This window comes from Oreochromis aureus, linkage group 23 (assembly GCF_013358895.1).
Source record: "Oreochromis aureus strain Israel breed Guangdong linkage group 23, ZZ_aureus, whole genome shotgun sequence".
Taxonomy (NCBI): domain Eukaryota; kingdom Metazoa; phylum Chordata; class Actinopteri; order Cichliformes; family Cichlidae; genus Oreochromis; species Oreochromis aureus.
Window position 1 is genome coordinate 31,034,861 of NC_052963.1, and position 21,122 is coordinate 31,055,982.

At 38.5% G+C, this 21,122-nt stretch overlaps 1 protein-coding gene across 2 annotated transcripts; it reads right to left on the bottom strand.

Annotated features, from left to right (window-relative positions):
- Positions 1-5,319: 5,319 nt before the first annotated feature.
- Positions 5,320-18,449, bottom strand: LOC116309942 (protein shisa-like-2A). 2 transcript variants are annotated; one of them, XM_039606241.1, is made up of 4 exons: positions 18,145-18,449; positions 16,896-16,967; positions 12,523-12,659; positions 5,320-8,357 (listed from the first exon to the last, which is right to left on the bottom strand). In XM_039606241.1, exons 1-4 carry the CDS (start codon positions 18,324-18,326, stop codon positions 8,170-8,172), a joined length of 579 nt encoding a protein of 192 aa, XP_039462175.1. In that variant the 5' UTR covers positions 18,327-18,449; the 3' UTR covers positions 5,320-8,169. The 2 variants fall into 2 exon arrangements, with proteins under 2 accessions (XP_039462175.1, XP_031582527.1); XM_031726667.2 differs by lacking the exon at positions 16,896-16,967.
- Positions 18,450-21,122: the final 2,673 nt, after the last annotated feature.

Genomic DNA, 21,122 nt, shown 5'->3' on the forward strand with positions numbered 1-21,122 from the left:
ATATTTATAGTCTCTCTGTCTATATATATATGATTACATATTTTCGCTGCTAATATGAATAATAGAATTTTATTTTTTTTACATCGTGCTCTTATGTCAGAGTTTTCAAGCAGTCAATAGCAGCAAGACAAAGACAAAAAAAATCGTTAACAACTGCTTTGTGTTTATTGCGTTTCTACTGCTTAAATGTTGTGAGGCGACTATCAGAAGTTTTGAGATCATCTTTTTTGTATTGTGAGACAAAGGAGCAATTTAAAAGGAATTCAAGAAAATGCACGCATTTTTCTATTCTAGAATATTTCGGAATAGCTTCACAGATGCTGCTGAATTGTGCAAATAAACTAAACAAACAGACCGATATATGAAGTACCTGCATCTGGCTGCCTGCAGAGGTTCAGTGCAGATGACACTAAGATGCTCCAGGTTTTTCATTCTTTTTTTTTTTTGCCTTCTTCTGGCTTCACATCCCGGAGATAAACAAAGTCTGTCTTTTTCACTTTTTTCCGCCCTGTGTCAGATTGTGGCAACATAAAAGTCAGACAGTCGCCTGGTGTGACAGAGCTATTAAAAGCTGCTTGGATCCTGCAGAGACCGGTGACTGGCAAAGTGAGTGTCTCAGAGTTCTGTGTTTGCAGCTGTGTGTAACATCAGTGACCTTGTTTAGCAGTTCTTGGTCTTCAATAAGCTGACAGGAAATGCTGTTTCTAGGTCCCGCGCAGGGCTGGAGTCACCAATGGCCCTGTCCTTGGAGCTGTTTTGTATTATTGAGTTTATGTTGCTCTTTCATGCCCTTGTGCCAGGCTAGTTCTGCATGCACCCAGTCATCATTATTTATTGTCAGCCTGTGTGCTAAGAAATCACCTGTTATTGTATCAGGCTGCTGATTCTTTAGTGACAAAACAGAATCCCCTTCAGGACATTTTGTTTCCCGTGAGGAAGCTCAAATCAAGCCTTCGATATTGTTTTCGAGTTTCAACATCATGGGGGTGTTCCATAATTTAAAAAAAGAAAGAAAGAAAGAAATGGTTTTCAGTCACACTAGCAGCTCTGTGAGACCGGGCATAGTCCCAGCAGTGAATCTAGCATGATAACATACAGATTAGACAAATGGGAATGTCATTTGTTTTTCAGGTATTTTGTCGTAAACAAAATCACTGGACAAATTGAATTTCTGACCTGATGATAGTGCTAGACAACGAAGGAGATGAGATATTGTTACAGTGCCAAAAGAATCCACAATATACATAAAATCAATTTGATTTCAGTCAGCACTTCTGCACTCAAAAGACTATATTTTATATCTGATCTGCAGTGATCTATATTTGGAAATGGTTTATGCAGAGACTTACAGAGAGCACAGCTGTTTCTGGATAATAGAGTCTATCTTTGTATGCTCACAGAAGCAAGACAACAGAGCCAAGCAGGCAGGAGTGATGACAGATTTGACCTTAGTGAAGTGAGTACATACATTAAAAGGAGGATCTGGGGTAAAGGTGGGTTTTAAAGTGGGTTGCCGATACAGCATAACAGCATTGTAGGCTAAAGAGTTAAAAATATCACACCCTATATGAGCCTATAATTACCAGCTGTTTAGAAGGGAATTATGTGACATAGCACTGAAGTGAACTGCTGAGATTGCAGTTGAATGTCGCCATATAATTTGCTGGTGAGCTCAGGTAAGGTCAACACCTCTTGTTCTTCGGTCCTTAAACCATTTCTAAGCAGTTTTTGCAAGTGTGGCTTAGAGAGGCCTACGTTTGCGGTGTGCTGGTGTCTTGATGGTGGGGGTTGTCCTTAGGTCTGTAACAATGCTTGACTCAGCTGTGAAAAACTGGAGGAAAAAAGGACCCTACATTTGCTTTTTAATTCCAGTTTATATCAGCAGTGTCTTTCTTATTAATGTGGCTCTATCTGCCTCTATGGTTATGATAACTTTTCCCTCACTGTCTCTGTTGTGAAGATTCAGAGAAATGAGGTGTCCAAACAAACAGAAATCTCTCCGGAGTTTTGTGGAAAAAAAAAAGATTTATATATTAAATATCGAAAATCGTCTGTTTGTTGTCAAATGTGAATTTAAGTAAACAAAGAAACGTGCAAATTCCTGAACACTGCAAAAGCTGGAGCTCTCCGCCTAATCGCCTACATGTTCGCCATTCCCCGTGTTTGTATATGAAAGATCTTAACGATCGAGATGCAGAGCACATAAAATTGCTTTTTACTTAATGTCATACCAACGTAGTTTATGTGTGGCATGTAAAGAGGTGAGTACTCCACATAGGTGATTCTTGAGAGATCAAACACCAGTTTTGGGATGCCAGTGTTCAAGGCGCTAAGTCAGTAGCTGGACTTCTACGGCTTGAGTTTCTCTCTTATCACAATGTAGAGATTTTTCTAACTCTTGTTCCCACTCAGCAGTTCATTGAGCTGAGCTGAGTTTCAGGCTGACAGAACCACAGTAATTAAAAGCAAGTAATGCTACTGATTAACTCACATCAGTCCCTGTGACTGATATTACCCCTGCTCTACAGTTGAGCTGTTCTCGGTACTTAGATTGGTTGAATCCCATTGCATAAGCAGACTGAGAACACACAAAACTGATGCAGCACACAGGTGGAAGACTTTTTTCACCCTGTAATTCTGCCTACACATGTCCTTCTATGCGTTATTACAGTTAGCAAAGTCACTGTTTATGTCTAAAAGGCCACACCTTTTATAACCTCAATCAAAGAATGGCCGTCAGGACAAAACAGAACTTGCTGTTGGAAAGTGTTTGTGATGATGGGATACCTATATCACTGAAAAGGACTGAAAAGGAGCAGTACTGACTGTCTGGTCAGAACACAAAAAATAGTCTCCCCAGCATTTTGTCAACCCAAATCTCTTCCTTTGTTTGTTTCATTGTGATGTTACTAGCAGAACATTTACTGAAATGACTCATGGCTCTCCTTAAATTCATTAGACCCACTTATTGGATAAGTGCTATGCCAGAGAGCAGTGCCATCCCACACATCCATCCATGCAGTGTGCTGACCTGCCACAAGTCATTTACAAATGACACCATGCCACTATAAAACAAGTTCATTCAGTCCTACACACACCATACTGTCTTTATGAATCAGTATTCTATATCTGATACAGCAGCTCCTCAGTCCTGCGTCATTGCTTCCTTTCCAACTTTCTTTTTGCTTAAGCAGGATTTCACATTTCATTGTTTATTTTCATCATCATTGTATTACTTAACCATCTGCGTGTGGCTGGAAATTTAAAGTGCTGTGAGTTCAAATCGTGTCTCTGTACACTGCCAAGACCGATATAATTTCGTGGAGAGGCCTCTTTTAACTTCTTGAGATTTTGTTGTCATCATTCACTGTGATTGGCTCATCTGTTTCGAAACAATGAAACCAGTGATGGATTGAATTTGAATTCCCCCTCAGTCTGAAATTTTACACTGTTCGAGAAATAAGCAGAAAGATCATTTTTATGGAACCTTAAGTACACTTCAGGTTAATGATATTACTTAAATAAGATTGAAGATGAAATTGAATATGAAACTTTTTCCCTTGGTAGTTTTCCAGTCTGCGTAAATGATCAAACTAGCTCTTCCTGCAGGAGTAAACCTCATGAACAAGAGCACACTATGACTCATTTCAAATCTGCCACCTACTTCCTCTCCCTACATTTGGTGCTAATTATGTATTCGAGTGAAGGATCTGACATACTAAGTGCTGTTCCAAACCAACTAGGCTTCAGACTGGTCTCAGTACGGTAGCTTCAAATTACAAGAGTACAAATGAGCACTACCTGTCAAGTGTACAGCAGCAGTACCTTAGAGGGTATTGCCTCAGTGACAAGCTGTTGTACCCAAAATAAAATACTTCATTTTCTGAGTGTTTTTAAACAGCCTCAAAATGAAACATAAATTATTGTGATCTTAAAAGAAATTCACTGCAGTTCTTTGGCTGCATCACCTTCCACATTCATCAGCTACTAGGAATGTGAATGTAAAAATAACACTTTTCATTCCACTAGTGAAACTACACTGCACACTTCTGACAGTGTTGAACCTTCATCCCCGCTAAACATCACATACTGTCTGGAGGCTCCAAAAGATCAAAGCACAAGCATGAAACCGAGCTGCTGTGCAATGCCTTATATTAAAACATATAAACTAAAAATTACCATTAAGTCAGGAATCACTCAAAAGATTTGTAACACCTGCTCACTCAGTTTTTGCTTTGACTACTTTGAGCTGCTGCTCTTTACTACCCATCCCGGTCTCTCAGATCAGCTCACCACCTGTTCAATTTCACTTATTTGACTAACCTACAAGAATGAATTTTAACTATAAGATATTTATATATTGATGTTGTGGGTTGTGAAAAACTGCCTCATTTAGCCTAAATGATAGCCCGTCTTGTAAGACCACCAAACTCATGGCACCATGATTACTATCATAGAGGTAAGTAAGTCTGAACCATTTCAAGAAAGTTTCTTTAAAAGTAGTTTTAAAAACCATCAAACAGTGTGATAAAACTGGCTCTCATGAGGATCACCACAGGAAAGAAAGATCTGAATTTCCCCCTTTTTCCGTTTTGCTGTAGATAGAGGATAAGTTCATTTCAGTTACCAGCCTCAGAAATCACCAATTTAATTTACCCCAGATAAGAGTCGATAAGCAGATAAGTAGCAGACACATCAACATTAATTGTCTGGAATAGACTGTGGCAATCAGGCAAAAAAATAAAAAATAAAATAAAAGGAACACCATGAGGTGAACACTACACCAGTGAAAATGGTCGAATGAGCCCAAATTGTTGTATTTGTAAGACAGAGAGAGGATGAAGATGGTAGTGTGGCTTTTGCATTGAAGCCTGGATGAAGAGGCTCAAGTTTGACTGCTTTAAAAATAAAAACATTTGTTGCTACATTTGAACTGTTTTGCACAAATTTCATATTCATACACATACATTTAGGTATAACTTGAAACCATGAACTACTATTAAAATATGCGCTTGAATTGCAGAGGACCAAGTGTTTGCTGGAAAGACATTTGGAGTCTTGATGGTGCTGTTGCAAATGTAAAGAGTGCGGTTCTGACATGTGGTTTGATATGAATGACTCATAAAAACATCCTATAATAGGGAGTAAATTACCAGTGAAAGTCCAACAGCAGCTCCGGTGCTTCAAACTATAAAATATTCACGATGAGCATTGAAAAAAAGCAAGTTGAAAAAAAAGTGTAGTAAGTTCAAAGCTATGTAATGAAGCACCAAACAGTACACACACACACACACACACACACACACACACACACACATATAGCTTCATAATCTTTAATAACTTATTTATCAGTAATAGGCACTTGAGCTGCCAAACATTTTTCTGTAAGTACATTTCAACAATAAGAACGATTTATCGTAATGAGGTCATTAATAAGCCCGACATCTATTATTTAAATAAACTGAGCAGTTGCATTAACATGAAAACCCACAACTACAACATAAAGCTGATTTATTTTTCTTTCTTTCTTTCTTTCTTTGCAAAGTAAACACAAACTGTTCCATAATGTAAACGGGAGATTTACAACTGGGTTTGAAATTCCTCCAGATTCTTTTCACACTCAGCAAAGCACAACAACACTGATGGATTAAAGCACGGCCAGACCTAGTTTTCATTCCTACAGCTGACTCAAAAACACTGTGAAATTACAAAGTCAAATCACATAATTCAAGTGTTTTGGATTGAAAACAAACAAAAACAACAAACAAAAAAGTCACATAAGAAAAAAAGAAAAATCCATAGCTTTCTTTTCATTTGGTGGTTGCTGAACAAAGCACAATGTACAGTTGGACTGCTTTAAATGCAGTTTTGACACACCCTTGCTCTGCTCTGCTCTGCAGTGGCAGCTGCCAGAGAGAAACTGCTGCCATTCGAGCTGGAGTGCCAGTATCAACCACATGCATGGTGCCTACTTTATACTCCAGTATTTCAGGTCTGCATGGATGGCTATAGTTTCTCATACAACACAAAGTAAGAGACTTCAGCCATGCTAACAGCTCTGTGAGCCTGAATATAAGGCACATCATTGTTGTGAGACAGGTGCTAATACTACTGTAACATGCTCACAATGACAACGCTAAGGTGTAGTTGCTAAGAAAGAATAATGATCACCAACTGTTTAAGTTTGGCTTGTTAATTAGCACTAAATATATGCATACAAAACAAACCAATGTACCGCCCAGAGTGAACATTTGACCTGATACCGGTGATCGATCTTGGAGTTTTGTAGACATTTCCTTTAAAATCACAAATGTTAATCTGTCATGGTTGTTGGCTTTTGTTACAACATCTTATTTTTTCCTTTGTTGTCCTGCAGTTCTGTTTGTCTGTACTTTGTTTCTTTGTGCAAATTATTTGCGTCTCTTTCAGCTGTCTTGATTCACTCCACCTGTGTCTTATTGTCACTTTCCTTTTTGTGCATTTAGTCTGTATGTTTCCTTCAGTCATTGTCTGTTTGCCAAGTCATCTCGCTTTGTTTTTTTCTCTTGTCGCCATTATTTTATCATTTATTTAGGACTTCCCATCACTTAGCTTTGTCTTATCCTATGAATGTCCCCTGACATTCAACAAAAAAGGAGAAAAAGGCCAAACAAAAAAAACAAAAAACAGAATTTCTCATTTGCAATAAAAATGATATTTTTGTCTTTGAAAGAGCTCTGTCTTTATGAAAGCCTGATCGGGAGTGGCAGGAGCAGCTAGCCATTGGTGCTGCACTGTACAAACATATATGCACCCCGCCATTCTTTAGTGACAATGCTGGGGACAACAACATTTTCAAAAGTGTGGTGGTTGTAATGGTTACGCTTCACTACAGTAAACAAACACAATGCTGACTGAAAAAAAGTGCAACGGGTTTTTTGAACATATGGCAAGAATTGCACATATACCTTAGCTCTCATAGCCGGGGTGATGAGTGTTATGTGTATATGTTCCATGAGAGAAATTGGCATAAAAGTAACCCATGTGTGAATGACAAAAACTACTTTAAGAGATTGACGAAGCCAGTAATGTTATCTATCCCATGCTTAAAAGGACTTAAAATTAAAAAATGTCTAAAATGTGTAAAAAAAAAAAAAAAAGCAGACAGGATTCGGTAGCAGTGAGATACTTTGGGTTCATTTTAACTCAGAGTTCAAGCCCTCTCTTTATTGAATGCCTCTTCACACTGTGCTCACTGAGTTTTTAAATGAGAAGAAATGGCTCAAATAAATTAAACACACAGCATGTGGGCAAACTCAGTGTGCCCACCCCAAACCCCCCGTGATTTAAATGAGTGAATGAGTTTGTTTGTTTTTTTCTCCCCTCAAGGTCCATGTTGGGGTTACTTATCATTTAAAGAAGTCAAATGTGAGAGGACTTCATTTTTACATTTTTTATAAAATATCAAAGTTGTGAACACTGCTACCAATCTCTGGACTTTGGGAAAATGTTGGATTTTTTTTTCTGTGATTAATTAAAAAAATGAATTAAAAAAATGATTAATTAGTGAATTAATCACTAATAAATGTATTAGAAGTAAGCTCATCCATCTAAAGCCATTTCAAACTGTGGATTTTAAATAATGTGCAATCAACATTTTTCAGTAGGCTAAATATATTCTTTTGAATACCCACTGCTGGCAATTTGCCAGCATATAAATATTCAATTATCCATAAAGTAGCAGTCTATAATTGTACTGTTTAGTTGTATTCCTTCAAGCAGACTGCAATGCCTTTTGGGACAGGCAGCAAAATAATGATTTTCAATCAGAGGTTTTGCTGTCTCTGTTGATTAAATAACTTCTGGGTTTCAGTGCAACAAATAACAGTTGTGACTCTCCAAACTAAAAGTAATATATGCAAAAGGTTACGCCATCGAAATCACATTTGCATCTTTGGCTACATTTTTAATCAGCTGAAACCTTTTCAGTTTGTTCTTTTTCTAAAACAGGCCTAATTTGTCTCAGGGCTCAAACAGAAATGTTTGCATTTGTGTTCTGTTCAATCAAACATGACAAAATGTAATTATGTGGAGATCAAACTTCAGCTCAGCCTGGATTGTTATAATGCAGAAAACTATAGTGCAGTGGTGACAGGTAGGTGGCCAAGAAACACCAAGAAATAACTCTGGCTAAGCAGGACCTTCCACTTTGACAGACGTAACTGTAGCCATGAAACAACGTTGGAAAAGGCGCTCAGGGTCCGGGGGTTGGTTGTCACAGTCCAGCCTGCCTCTCAGAAAGTGTTTCCTGAGGCCTTGGGGACCAGGTGGGACACTGCTGTTACTGGGCCCTGGTGCTTGTGGGCTAGATGTAGAACCTGGAAGAAAAGGTTCACGGAAAAGAGAAGAAAAGAGAAGGCTTAGTGCGATTTACTGTGATAACGCCGATGATATCTGTAAAGTGAAATCAGAGATTACCAGTTCACCAGGGAAACAAAAACTAACACAAGATCACACTTTCAGCATGATGAGGTAACTGTCCATAATATTGCATGGATACTGGCTGTCAACAAGAATGACCAAATTGCATGATGATTTAGACAATCTTTATTTAAGCATCAGTTTTCTAAGTAATCCAATTTAGGGTCATAAGGGTGCTGGAGCCTACCCAGTCTCTCAAAGAGCAAGATACCCAGTACAGATCACCAGTCTTTAGAATCCCCCATTAACCCAGCATTCATGCCAAATTACCTGACATGGGAGGGAGAACATTCAAACTTTACACAGAAGTGGAGTTTTTTGTTGGATATTGCAAATTCATGTGTTTTATTTGCTATTTATGTGACACAGCATGTGAAAATTTTATTTGTTACATACACAATCCGCAGTACAACATGCAGTGAAATGCTTGTCCAAGCAGACAGGCTGCAGGCGTGGCCGCGCCATCTCAGGGCTTGGTCTAGCCAGGACCCCCAGGGAATCTAGCCAGGGAACCAAACTTGTATCCCACTCCAAAAGTGTATAGTCTTTCCAGTATGCTACCTAGCTGCTGTAGAGACTGGTGTGTGTTAATGCAGTGTGCCAAACTGGCAACAACTTCACTGTCCACAGTCACTCTCACAGCTATGTCAAAAAAAATGTGGCTAACGGAACACTTTATGATGCATAAACTGCAAATAAATGGCACATTATTTTGTCTCAGATATTCCCCTGCTCAGCACAGGCACACATATCTCGGGGTGTAACCTGTTGAGTCAGCCAGACAACTTTAACACTATGTGAGTTGTGATCAGTGGACCGTTTCTTGATAACCCAGTGACATTTTTAATTAGAAGTTTGATCATTTACAAATGTGTTACAAGTCACTGTTTATCTCTTTGCACTGTTACTAAACCAGAGTTTACATAGTGTGACATCTTCAAGTTACAAATTCACAGAAAATAAAGAAAGAGATCTGTTTTCACACGACTTAAAAAAAGATATAAATTGTGGACTTCAACCTTGGCTAATGATAAATTACCAGAGAGTATTGGGAACATCTTAATCCCCCATCTCACCCCTTAATGCTAATCTTGTTTGAGACGTTAAGCCTTAAATTGAGTTTTGCGACTGAGTTAGGTTATAGGGCCTCTACAGATATCACTATAAAATACAAATATTTCTTTTTCTGACTGCAATGCCACCTGTGTAAAGTGAGTGGATGGACAGAGTTTGTGATATACTTTTTGAATGCCCTGCACACCCACACCAGTGCTGTCAATTACTCTGGCAGACTGGACCTCCATTCAAGTGGAAGATTAGAATTACATGATGTCCCCAAACTCCATCGACCAATTATAATGACAGCAGTGTCTAACAGGTGCAACAAACCCCACAGCGGGGTGAATGAAAGAGCAGGTTGTAGATGCTCGTGAAGACCTGTGCAGAAATCTAATGAGGCAACTCGAGTGAAAACAACATTAAAGATATTTAATAATTTATATGCATGGGGAAAGCCGAACAGCACGGGAGACAGGGGTTACACACTTTGTGCACTTCGCGTCTGCTTGTGGAATTAAAGCTTTGTTCACCCGGTGGAGCAAATTGTTAGAATGACAATATGTCTCTTTCTTAAATTCAGAACTCCATCCCCATTGTTCTTTGTTCAGATTCAGTTTCTGACCTTAAATATGATTGGAGACAGGTAGCTTTAATATCTGAGCACGCACACAACTAAATCTTCAAAGGGACTTCTATAATGCACACGCAAAATTAAAACTAAACATCTTAGACCTGCCAAATCAACAACAGGGTTGAAACAACGATGAACATATCAACTTATTTTGAGTAGAACAAAACAAAAGACATTAAAAACTATGAAATAACACAAAGGAAACAAAGTTTTTAAGAAAAAGTGTGACATCTTTTAAACAAAAACAGTCCATAAGTGCTTGCAAATTAGATACATGCACTTTAGTTAATCTGGAAAATTTCAGGAAACTAAAAGCACAGATGCAAAACCATCAAGAAGTGGAAAAGAAGTGCTAAGACCAAGGAAGACAGGAAAAAGATATTAGATTAGTGGAAACCTGATACTTGCATGTGTATTTTCCACCCTGAAGCATGGAGGAGTGTGATTCATGTGATTATGGATATCTGGTTTAAGCAGCATATTTTATTTCTCAGCAGACACTGATTAACACGTCTCCAAGTTTGCAAGCAGAGTGATGCCAATGCAATATGTGAGCTACATTGACTCAACCTAAACTAAACTGAGATGGTTTGAAATGAACTGGAACACAGAAAAAGACAGAAAGGCAGCCAACGGGTGTTCTGCATATGTTCAAGCTCCTTAAATGAGTAGCTGTGCATAGCAACAGTTGTTGGTTTTACTTTGTCAAACCACTGGGGGCATGGTGAGTTCAATAGTAACAGATTTTACATTTTTTTCAATATACTGTTTGGTCAGAAGATTTTTTGCACATTTCCTGAATATGAAGGGAAGGCTTTAAGCTGAACAAATATTTTACAATAACAACACCAGCTACATGAGTTGGAGTCATCCCAAAAACATGCAAGTCTAATAAAGCATGTGAACAGAAGAAAAAAATAACTTAACTTGACCCATGTTTCTGTCTTGGCGATAAGGTCTATTATTCACTCTTTTTTCAGTTTGTTTTTACCTCTAATAAATAGTGGGATGAACATGTCGCTCATTATTAATTAACTGCCTGTTTTCTGGTCCTGCATACATAACAAAAATGGATTTACCAGAACCTCTCTTAAGAACAGCACAAGCTCTCCCAAAAAAATTGCTGAAGACAGCAGTGAGAGTGACCGTGGTAAAGCTGTGAGTCATAAAATCAAAACAATGTGCACAGTGAGACTTAAAAGCAATCTAGAGCTGCAGAGCTGTAGTCACTGCATCAACTTCCACTTCCCATACAAGCCTCTTCCCGCAAATAAAAAGGTGACGACAAACTGTACCAGTACCAGGCTGTTTCTGTTATTATATTGGGACTTGTGGCCATTTCTCAAACAGCCCACATGAATGGAAAAAAAAGCTCTGACTTATCTTTCAAAATATCCACCCAAACCCTCCCAGTCGTCCAGTAACAGCTCCACAATTGTGCGGCACAACAGGAAAACCTTTTTACTGACACTTAAAATCATTTGGAAAGAAAGCCAGACAGAAAACCTCTAATTGCCCAAACACAAACTTGAGCCAAATCAAAACTGAATTGGGAGAGAAAACATGGCAGCGGTTACTAAACACCCATCTCGTTCAACCTGCTCTAAAACATTTCAAACACAGCTCTACCAAATTTAATGCAACAGAAATGAAAATACCACAATTCTGCAAACATTTTAATCATACTAGTACAAGGCTGCCTCTTCACTCAGCAACAAAGTTCTGCTGTCTTGTCAAAGAAGGTTTTCCAGTTTTTCGGAAGGAAATCATATCAGGTCCTTTCAGCATTCCTAAATGCCGTGTTCTTGGTTTTTCATTCAAAATACTTCTTTGGAGTAGCACACTGTAGAGGTCAATCGATGTTGACAGCTATGGAATTTAATAACAGTAGTTGTGCTTTCCTGTCACACATTAGGACATACATCGATGCGGAAATTTGAGATAAAACTTTTGAAAATTCAACTGTAACATCCACCCACACTCTGTGGCTGATGCATTCTACAGTTTAATGCTTCAGTAATTAAGAAATATAGCAAAATGTTTTGTTTCCAGATCAAGAAATGATCCAAAGCAAAGCATCTCTCATTGGTTGTGTAGTAATAACTTTTATGCTTATGAATATGTTCATCAGAAGTCTTTTGGGTGTTTTTTTGCTCATCAAGTAGTTCAATAATGTCTATAATAGAACAAAAAGGTCGGCCATAAACCAAGGCAAGGCAAGAAATAAGCATTATTTTAATAATAAATAGAGAAGATACTAATATCTATCATTGAAGTATTTCAGCACCTTTGGCTCTGACTTTGTCTGAGGCCCAATTCTACTTAACTCGGTGTATTTTATTGATATGTTAGCAGAAAGTTTCACTCTGTACCTGGTGCTCGCAGCGGCAGTCCATTGTCCAGACCTCTGGGTTTGGTGGTGATGAACAGATAGCAGAGGACACACAGAGTGATGATGAAGGCGAGAAGAACCACAGCTGCTATTGAGAGACCCATGAGGGCTCCGAGACTAGAAGACACAGAACAAAGACACACCAGAAAAACACTTCCTGGTTACTGTAGCTCAGAGAGGTAACAATATAGCTGATGGCTAGAAATGTACAGGATGGACAAAATCAGGCTGGCAATTTTGGCTCATCCATGGCTACCCAGTTCACACAAACTACCAGAATGCTTATTTTGTTTGCCAGTCCTGGTTACAAATTTTGCCATTGTGCTCGTATGTGAGGAAAGTTAAACAGAATACAAAATACAAACTCCTAAACTAATGTCGCTTGGCACACTGAGTAAGCTGAGATGTAGAGGAGAACAAGGATCATTTATTAGGAGCTCCCCTACAACAAAGTACAAATCATTAATTTCTTTAAGAGATCAATATGGAGGCTAATGTGATGGGGGAAATTTCTGCTTGTCTGGTATGTGTACACCTTATCAAGAGTCCCTGCTTGAAATTTAGCACTGTCTGTTCTTTTTTATATTTTCCTTCTTTGTTCCAATTGTGCATTATTGATAGAGAGTTAAGAAAAATAAGCAGACAGTTGTTGTAGTTATCATTTTGGGTACACCTTCACAATCATCCCTGCTTCTTTTCACTACATTTTGAACACCTACTATTTTACTTTCGCACAAATATGGATACAGGCGTTTTGCTTTAAGCACCTGGATGGAGTCTCATGAAAGTCAGAAATTTGAGTTTGGACCACTGCAGACTCCTCAGCCTCATTTTCAGCTCATTCAGTTCTCATACCAACCTGGCAGCAGATCATTGTTATTAGGCACTGATGCTACGTGTGCTACGGTTTTGTTAAGTGTCAAACTGTGGGTTCAGAATTTGGCAGTTTTGAATATTTCCAAATTGTTTTAAAAATGTATGAAATTATGAATGCAGAAAAGAATTGTTAGATTAAAATGCACAATACAAAACTATCTGGAAAGCATAAGGTTGGTTCTGTTCATCTGAATGTAGCGTTTTCAACAGTACAGTTTGGACTGTTTATAAGGTTGGGGGAAACCTGCAGTCGGCTGAGACCGAAGAAGTCACTTGGATGAGTGACGAAACGTTTCTCCCATTGAAAACGCTACGTCCAGATGAACAGAACCAACTTTTGGGATTTACTTACCTGGATGATTGAGCATACATCAAGATATCTGGAAAGCATCTAACTGGTAATGGCTTGTTTTTTCAGCGTGACGATGGTCCCAAACAACTGCCAATGCCATAGAAACATACCTGAATAGAAAAACCAATAATAGCCTCCCCATGTCATGATTGAGGGTCTAAGACCCTGAGTTTTACATTTTTAGACTTCTTATCTTGCGTTCCAGTGGACTTCAGGTAGTGTGAATGAATCATTTGGCTTCAACGCTATGGTTCATAACTCTTACACTACTGACATATCCCATAATTTTTTTCAATCCTCCTTAAGTAAATCAATGTTGTCCCTTTTGTCTTTTCTATTTGTGCTCTACTTCCAGTAGTACAGGATGTTTTTCTTAGTGAATGGAGTGATTTTCTTTTTTTCCTTTAATTTTTGGCCTTCTTCTTAATGCATTCTGTTAAGGACTTATTGAACGAATCTAAACCTATTATGAGACACAAGCACTGTGAAAAAAGGACTAATTCTGAGAAACAGCAAATGCAATAAAATTCATTCATTCAGAATACATGTAGCCTCTGCTTATGCACGCTACAAAGCAGTGATTCTGAATCTCGAACTTAACTTCACTGCACTGTTAATATCAGTGCCATGGTTAAAACCAATTATGAGGTTACTGAGGTCTGGACCTCACAATTAGAGTTTTTCCAGTAAAAACTGCCATGAGAGGCGTTGACTTTGATGGAAAATATGACTTTATAGCTCATGAAAATCAGAAATACAATGTCTTAAATTATTAGAATAATTTCTTAAGATCAAGCCAAAAAACATTTACCTCGCCAAAATGTCCAACATCAGAAATGTATATGCATTTATACAGGCAATACTTCGCTTGGGCTTCTTTATCACAAGTTACTCGTGGCAGTTCTGAGGTGTTACTGAACCTCAGGTTAAATTGATAAGGTACCAGCCTTCAGCTCGTCTACATTTATGAGTCAGGTGTTTTTCATCTTCCTTTGAACAATACCCCACAGAGAATCGAAAGGGTTCAGGTCCTGCTACTTGGCTGGCCATGCACAAGCACAGTAATAACATGGTCAGCTATGGCTGGAAATGTCACACTGGACTTCAAACAGCTTAGATTCAGGGCCTTTTCCTCCAGACTCTAGGATTTCCATAGGATTTCCAAATTTAATCAGCCTGCCCAAATTCTTGAATAGATTTTTCTTGACAATTCTCAAGGCTGTGGTCTTTCCTGTTGCTTTTGTACATTTTCCTACCAACGTTCCATTAATGTGTTTCAATACAGCACTCCAAAAACAGCTAGCCTTTTCAGCAATGACCTTCTGTGGCTTACCCACCCCACCCCACCCCTGCAGAGCGTGTCAGTGAGCATTAAATAATTAACTGAAAGATTCTAATGTTTACCTCTGCCGATCCATAGAAGCCTCACCCACCTTTTGTCCAAACTGTCTGTTTATTAGTAGCAGCCGTTCAGAATAAGATTGGCCTTAAAGGGGGGAGGAGCTAAAATGGCTCATTGCAGACAGACGTCAAAAGGCAGCATCAAACCCAAGAGTGCAAGAAAGAAAATGTGGAGTTGAAAATTTGCATCACATGTCCCCTTTAAGTTTGTTTTTATTTATGTTACTTAATGGCATCACAAAATGTGTGGGATTGCACATGTTGCCCACCCACCAGGCTCTAGCAGCAAATCACCACTGGAAGGTGGCCGTGACATTTTATTTAATATTTGGGAGATGCATTTTCCATGTTAATGTAAAATGTATTAATGCAAAATCCACATGTTAAACCCGGTTTTGATTAGGGGTCAAATAGAAATAATAATTTTTTAAAAAAGCAAAAAAGAGCTGGCTCTAAAGCCAGGATGTCAAACTCATTTTGCACTGTGGCCCACATACAGCTCACTTCGATCTTAGGTGGGCTGGACTTAAGATCAAAGGGAAACTCCCCTTTCTCTCGGAGATTTAACTGCACTTTAATCTCTGAGACATCGCAATATAAGAAAAAAGAAGTCAACAGAAGTGCAGTGTCAACAGCATTTCTTTATCATATAGTTTTTCTGCATGATAAAGAAATGCTGTTGTAGATGATAAAATTAATCTGTCTGTGCAACTCTGGGCTTCAACTGAAATCAATGTGTAGAGAAAAGGTTCTGGTAGTTCATTTATTGAAGCAATATTTATATAAATATATAAATATTTATATATTTTATTTATTTATTTGTTTCAATTTGAATACACTGTAAACAATGTGTATCTATTGGTTTTTGTTAATTGTTTATCTATTACTTTATTACTGTGGGTGTGTATAAATGGAAAGTGTTTGTCAGCAGAACAAGCTGTAAAATTTATGAAAATATTGTTAAAAATGTATGCCCTCCTTCACGTTTTCCAAAGATGTCCAGCGGGCATCTTGGCCAGGCTTTTTCTGGCCCCCAGGCCTTACCTTTGACACCTCTTCTCAAAACTTTTCTTTTTCAACTGAATCATGTCTTTAAAAACATCTTTGGATGCGCCCCTCGAAACCTGAAAAGGTGCCTCTCAGTTGGAAACACTGTTTATGCAGAACATTTATAGTTAATTAACACATTACATAATTAGTTGCAGCATCAGGAAAATGCCAGTATATGTATATATGCAGTGTATGTGCAGGCAGAATGTGAGAACTGATGAAAAACACCATCTTTCCTAATTAAAATTTTACTTTACTGTCTGAGAATCCAGAGTATAGAATGTACTTGAAGTAAAAAAAAAAAAAAAAAAAAAATCACAGAATAGAAGCCTGATTATTATTCTCTGTTCTCTCCCCCACACTAAAGACTACAAGCACATTTACTACATACTGAAAGGAAGGAACAAGATGTCCAAAACATTAGATTTTTGTGTTGCTGGAATGATTCAGATATGAGCAGCAGAGTATGCGAGTCATGCTCTCTGTTTCCTGGATGATGATATGAATGCATACTCTGTGGCTTAAAAGTGTTAAAGCACCAGTGTTTCACTGAAATTCTTATTACATATAATGACATATAATGATGCAGAGTGGCCATATGGTGTCCACTGTTGGCTAGTTTCACTGACCTTAACTCCCACAGACATGAAAGCAAGGATATATTTTACACATACACAGGAATAGGTGATGTTGCACTCTCTTTTGATGATGTTCTTTTCCAAGGTTTAGGTATGTGAATCTCCCCGCTGTTGAGCAATGGAGGATAATGTAATATTTTACTGTCAATTTTTTTTTTTTAAAGGAAATAGAAAAATATTGGGCTATGAAATATGCTACATTAATTCTGAGAACAAAATAAGAACATAATCAAAAATCTTAAATACCCAAAATAGGAAAATTGAAACATGACACTATGGCCCCTCTACATCCCCTACTGGCATTGCAAGAGTGTCAAGGTGGGGCTTGGGCTTAATTGACAATTGTCCACAACTTGAATTGCCTATGGCAACTTAATATGGCCACCATGCATGCCAGTCATGCTCTTTTGGTTTTAACTCTCAGTTGACACAAAGCCCCTGTTTTCCTCCAGGGTCAGTCTCCATTTTATGTTGTGGCTTATGAGTCATAACACAAATTGCAGAAATGATCCAATTATGTATAATAACCCTGGGGGGCAAATTTTGGTTTATCCATATTCTGGGCAGTGGAAGCACTGACCAGAACATCAAGTATAGAGGGGCCCCTGAATACAACAAAAAAACAAAACAAACAAACAAACTCAACAGTTCTCATTTACTGTTTCAGAAGTTACATCAGATTTGAACATTTACACTTATATTTTTTTCTTATATTTTTATTTCCGTGTTTCTGATTTCAGTTTCAATTCATTTACTTTAAATGATTAATATACAGAATGCGCGTGCATGCGTGAGAGCAGCGCATAAGTCATTAATTTATCTTCCATCATTTGCTTGCTTGTTTGTGGTACACCTCCATAATTTCCTCTGCACCGTGTTGCAGTTAAAACTTAAATTAAATTGTTCTAAAGGTTACCCGTGTTCTCCGTCTCAAAACTCCCTCTAGTCTATAGTCTCTCATTATAACAGCCAATTACCATGATTGGAGTTAAACAGACACGAGACGCAAAATGTCATCAACAAGTTGGCTCTTAAATACAAAGCACTAATAGGAACACTAAATGCTTATGCGCTTTTCAACCCATGCACGCGTTTACCTTATATTTCTCTCTGCGGTGCTGTTTAGTCTAAGAGATGCCAGAAAACTGGCATCGCATGCTTCCTGCTCTCACTGCGCTCTGGAGATTGCCTTACATGTTGATTTACATCAATGTCATTTACCATCTATAAATCTGAAAATTCTATGAAACACTTATCAGTGATTTAAGACTTTACATGCTCTTACCTCAACCACCACATGTATCCATATTCGTAAGGGAAAAAGCTGTTGGGGTCAGCGCAGCAGTACTTCAAGTCACTGAACCCGCAGCAGTAAAGTGCCGTGGTGTCACCGTCCGCTTTCGGACACGTGAAGTTCTCCACGAGCACGTTTTCTTCGGTGTAGTAACTTTCGCAGTCCGAACTCATGTCCGACGTAAACTGCGCGCACTCGGAGAGCCAGATGCGCGGCGATTAAAACCCGGTCTCATTCCGTCCATTTCCCACTGCCGCAACTTCTCATCACCGTCAAACAGTGTGATCCAGGAGCTGCACCGCACTCCCACTCCCTCTCTATCTCCCCCACCCTGTCGTCATGGTACACAGTACATTCGTATAATCTTTAACTAATCTATGTTAATGATCAACTACATTACCTAAATGATACATTTGGAAAGATTTACCTAATTAAGTTGCAGTATGCATTCAGGAAGCAGCTGTTTACTCCATATAAAGACAATTCAAAGCTGAGGGCTCTGCCCTCATGGAACCTGCTGCGCGCACAGGTGACAACCAAGTGCGCCAAGCACGTGCCAGATGCACTTCTCTTGTCATCTTGCGACCATAAGTGGTGGGCTAGGTGAATTGGAAACAATGCATTAACGTACCTTAAGATGTGGCAATCATGACCAATCTCCTTCCTACGGCTTTTCTGGTCTGGAAATGCCGTGTGAAAGCGTTTTAAATCAAATTAAATCTATCGATTTATTATTTTAACATGAAAGTAAAGCACGATAGCACCAGGATACCAACATCTCTTCTGTAAAAGTGCTAAAGAGACCAAGGTCACAGGGGCGCCTCCAGAATTTTGTTTATAGGCATGCAGCTATGAGGGCCACTAAAAATATTATGGTGGTTTAATAAAAATGGAATTTCCAGTTTTATTATGCTGCTGTCAAATATAGGTTACTTGAAAAATGTGTCAAAAAAGAGAAAAGTAAAATAATTATACATCTAGTTTATTTCCTGCTATTAAAATTGATGTCACTGAAAATAGGTATGTATGAAAAACAGATAAGATTTTGAAATACCATACCACACTGCTTTATTTCTAAAGCACTTAAAAAACAGCATAACAGCTTACCAAAGTGCTGTATAAAAATGAGAGAACAACAATAAAACAATAAATCCGCTTGATACATAGGAACAAAAGAACATTTTAAATAGTATAGTTACATATAAAAGGCAAAAGTTTAAAACAGATGACAACTCACACTGGGTTAAAAGCCAAGTAGAAAAGGTGTATTTTTAAATAAGTTTTAAATTCAGCAAGAGATGAAGCCTGCCTGACCTCCAGAGGCAGCTCATATTTTGAGGAGCCAAAACTGCAAAGGCTCTGTCTCCTCTGGATTTATAAAATGTCTACAGGACAGTCAAAAGCATCTGGTTAGCTGATCTAAGAGTACAGAGTAGCATGTAAGGGTGAAGAAGCTAAGACAAATAAGAAGGGGAAGACTTGACTTTTGATAGCCGCCTCAACCGAAAGAAAGAGGACAGCGTTGACATGTGGGTCACATTTTAGGCTGGGGTCCATTTTAGGCGTGATTTAAAAACCAACCTTTTTTCATTAAAATTAAGGAAATTAATTAATTCACTGCCATCCATCCCCTGATGTCATTGAGACAATAAGGAGAGGCTGAACAGAACCATTATGTTTTGAAGGGAAACAGACTTGACAGTCATCAGTACGTAAATGGAATGAAACACAATGCTTTCTAAAAATAGCATCAAGTGGCAGCAAATACAGAGAGAACAGGAGAAGACCAAGAATGAAACCCTGAGGTGCCCCCCCACCCCCCCACCTTGGTGACGCCTCTCCAAGGTCACTTTTAATAATGCAAAATTGTGTCTAACATTTAATATTTTAAAACTGAAGTGCTGCTCTAATTTTTTATGTTTTTTTAAACTTGGTTTTACAAAATACTGGGAATATATATGCTATATGTGTTTACACTTTGAAAACGGTCACAGTTTTCATGGTCTGAACTTGTGTGACATGGTGTTTTATCCAGCTGGAAGCAGCCATTATGAGCTGGTAAACTGTGGCCATAACAGGATGCACATGGTTTACAACAACACTGAGACCGTGCCCTTCAAACCATGATTCATTGCAATTAAGGGGCATCAAAGTGTGCAGAAAAAAAATATTCCCCACATCACAATCAGCGGCCTGGATTGTTGACCCCGGGCAGGTTTGGTTCACGGATTGATGCTGTTGTCTGTGTTGTCAAGCCTACTATCTGCAGCGCCAGCAGAATGCAGATTCATCATACCAGTCTTTTAAAGTCCATTTTTATTTGGCCTCTGCCCACTGCAGACTCGGGCTTCTGCTTGTGGCTGACATGGTCTTTTGTTTTTTTAAGCCCATGCTTCACAAGACTGGATGGATTTTGCATTTGGGGAACCTTTTCTGTTCAGCACTTTTGTAAAGTGGACTTACCTTTCTGTCAATTCCAACCAGTCTGGGCATATCTCCAATGACCTCTGTCACCTTTTCTTGTACATTTCTGAATGAACTCTAGAGACCGTTGTAGTGACAATCCACAAAACTGATGATTTTAGACATAACACACCACATAAAATTGTCACTGTTACGTCATTGCTTCCCAGTGGCCTCTTGTTTTACTGTGTTATATTTCAACCTGCCTTTTGTCTCACACTTTTTTTGTCTCTTCAAATTTTAGCAGATGTGTATGTGCCATGACTAAAACGTTGGTTCATTCTGTCACACTGATGAGCCCTTATAAAAATCTTCATGACTTGAAAAAAAAAATGCAAGGACTGCAGTCCCACTCTACAACCTGAGCTGATTTAAATGCTGTTACTATCTATCCTCTTCACCTCTTCACTCTGAATGGAGACATAAGAGACAGCCAGTGATTTCTTTCACAGCTACAAGTAACCCAGCTTCTTTACCTGGCATTCAGATGGCACTTGGTGCACTCG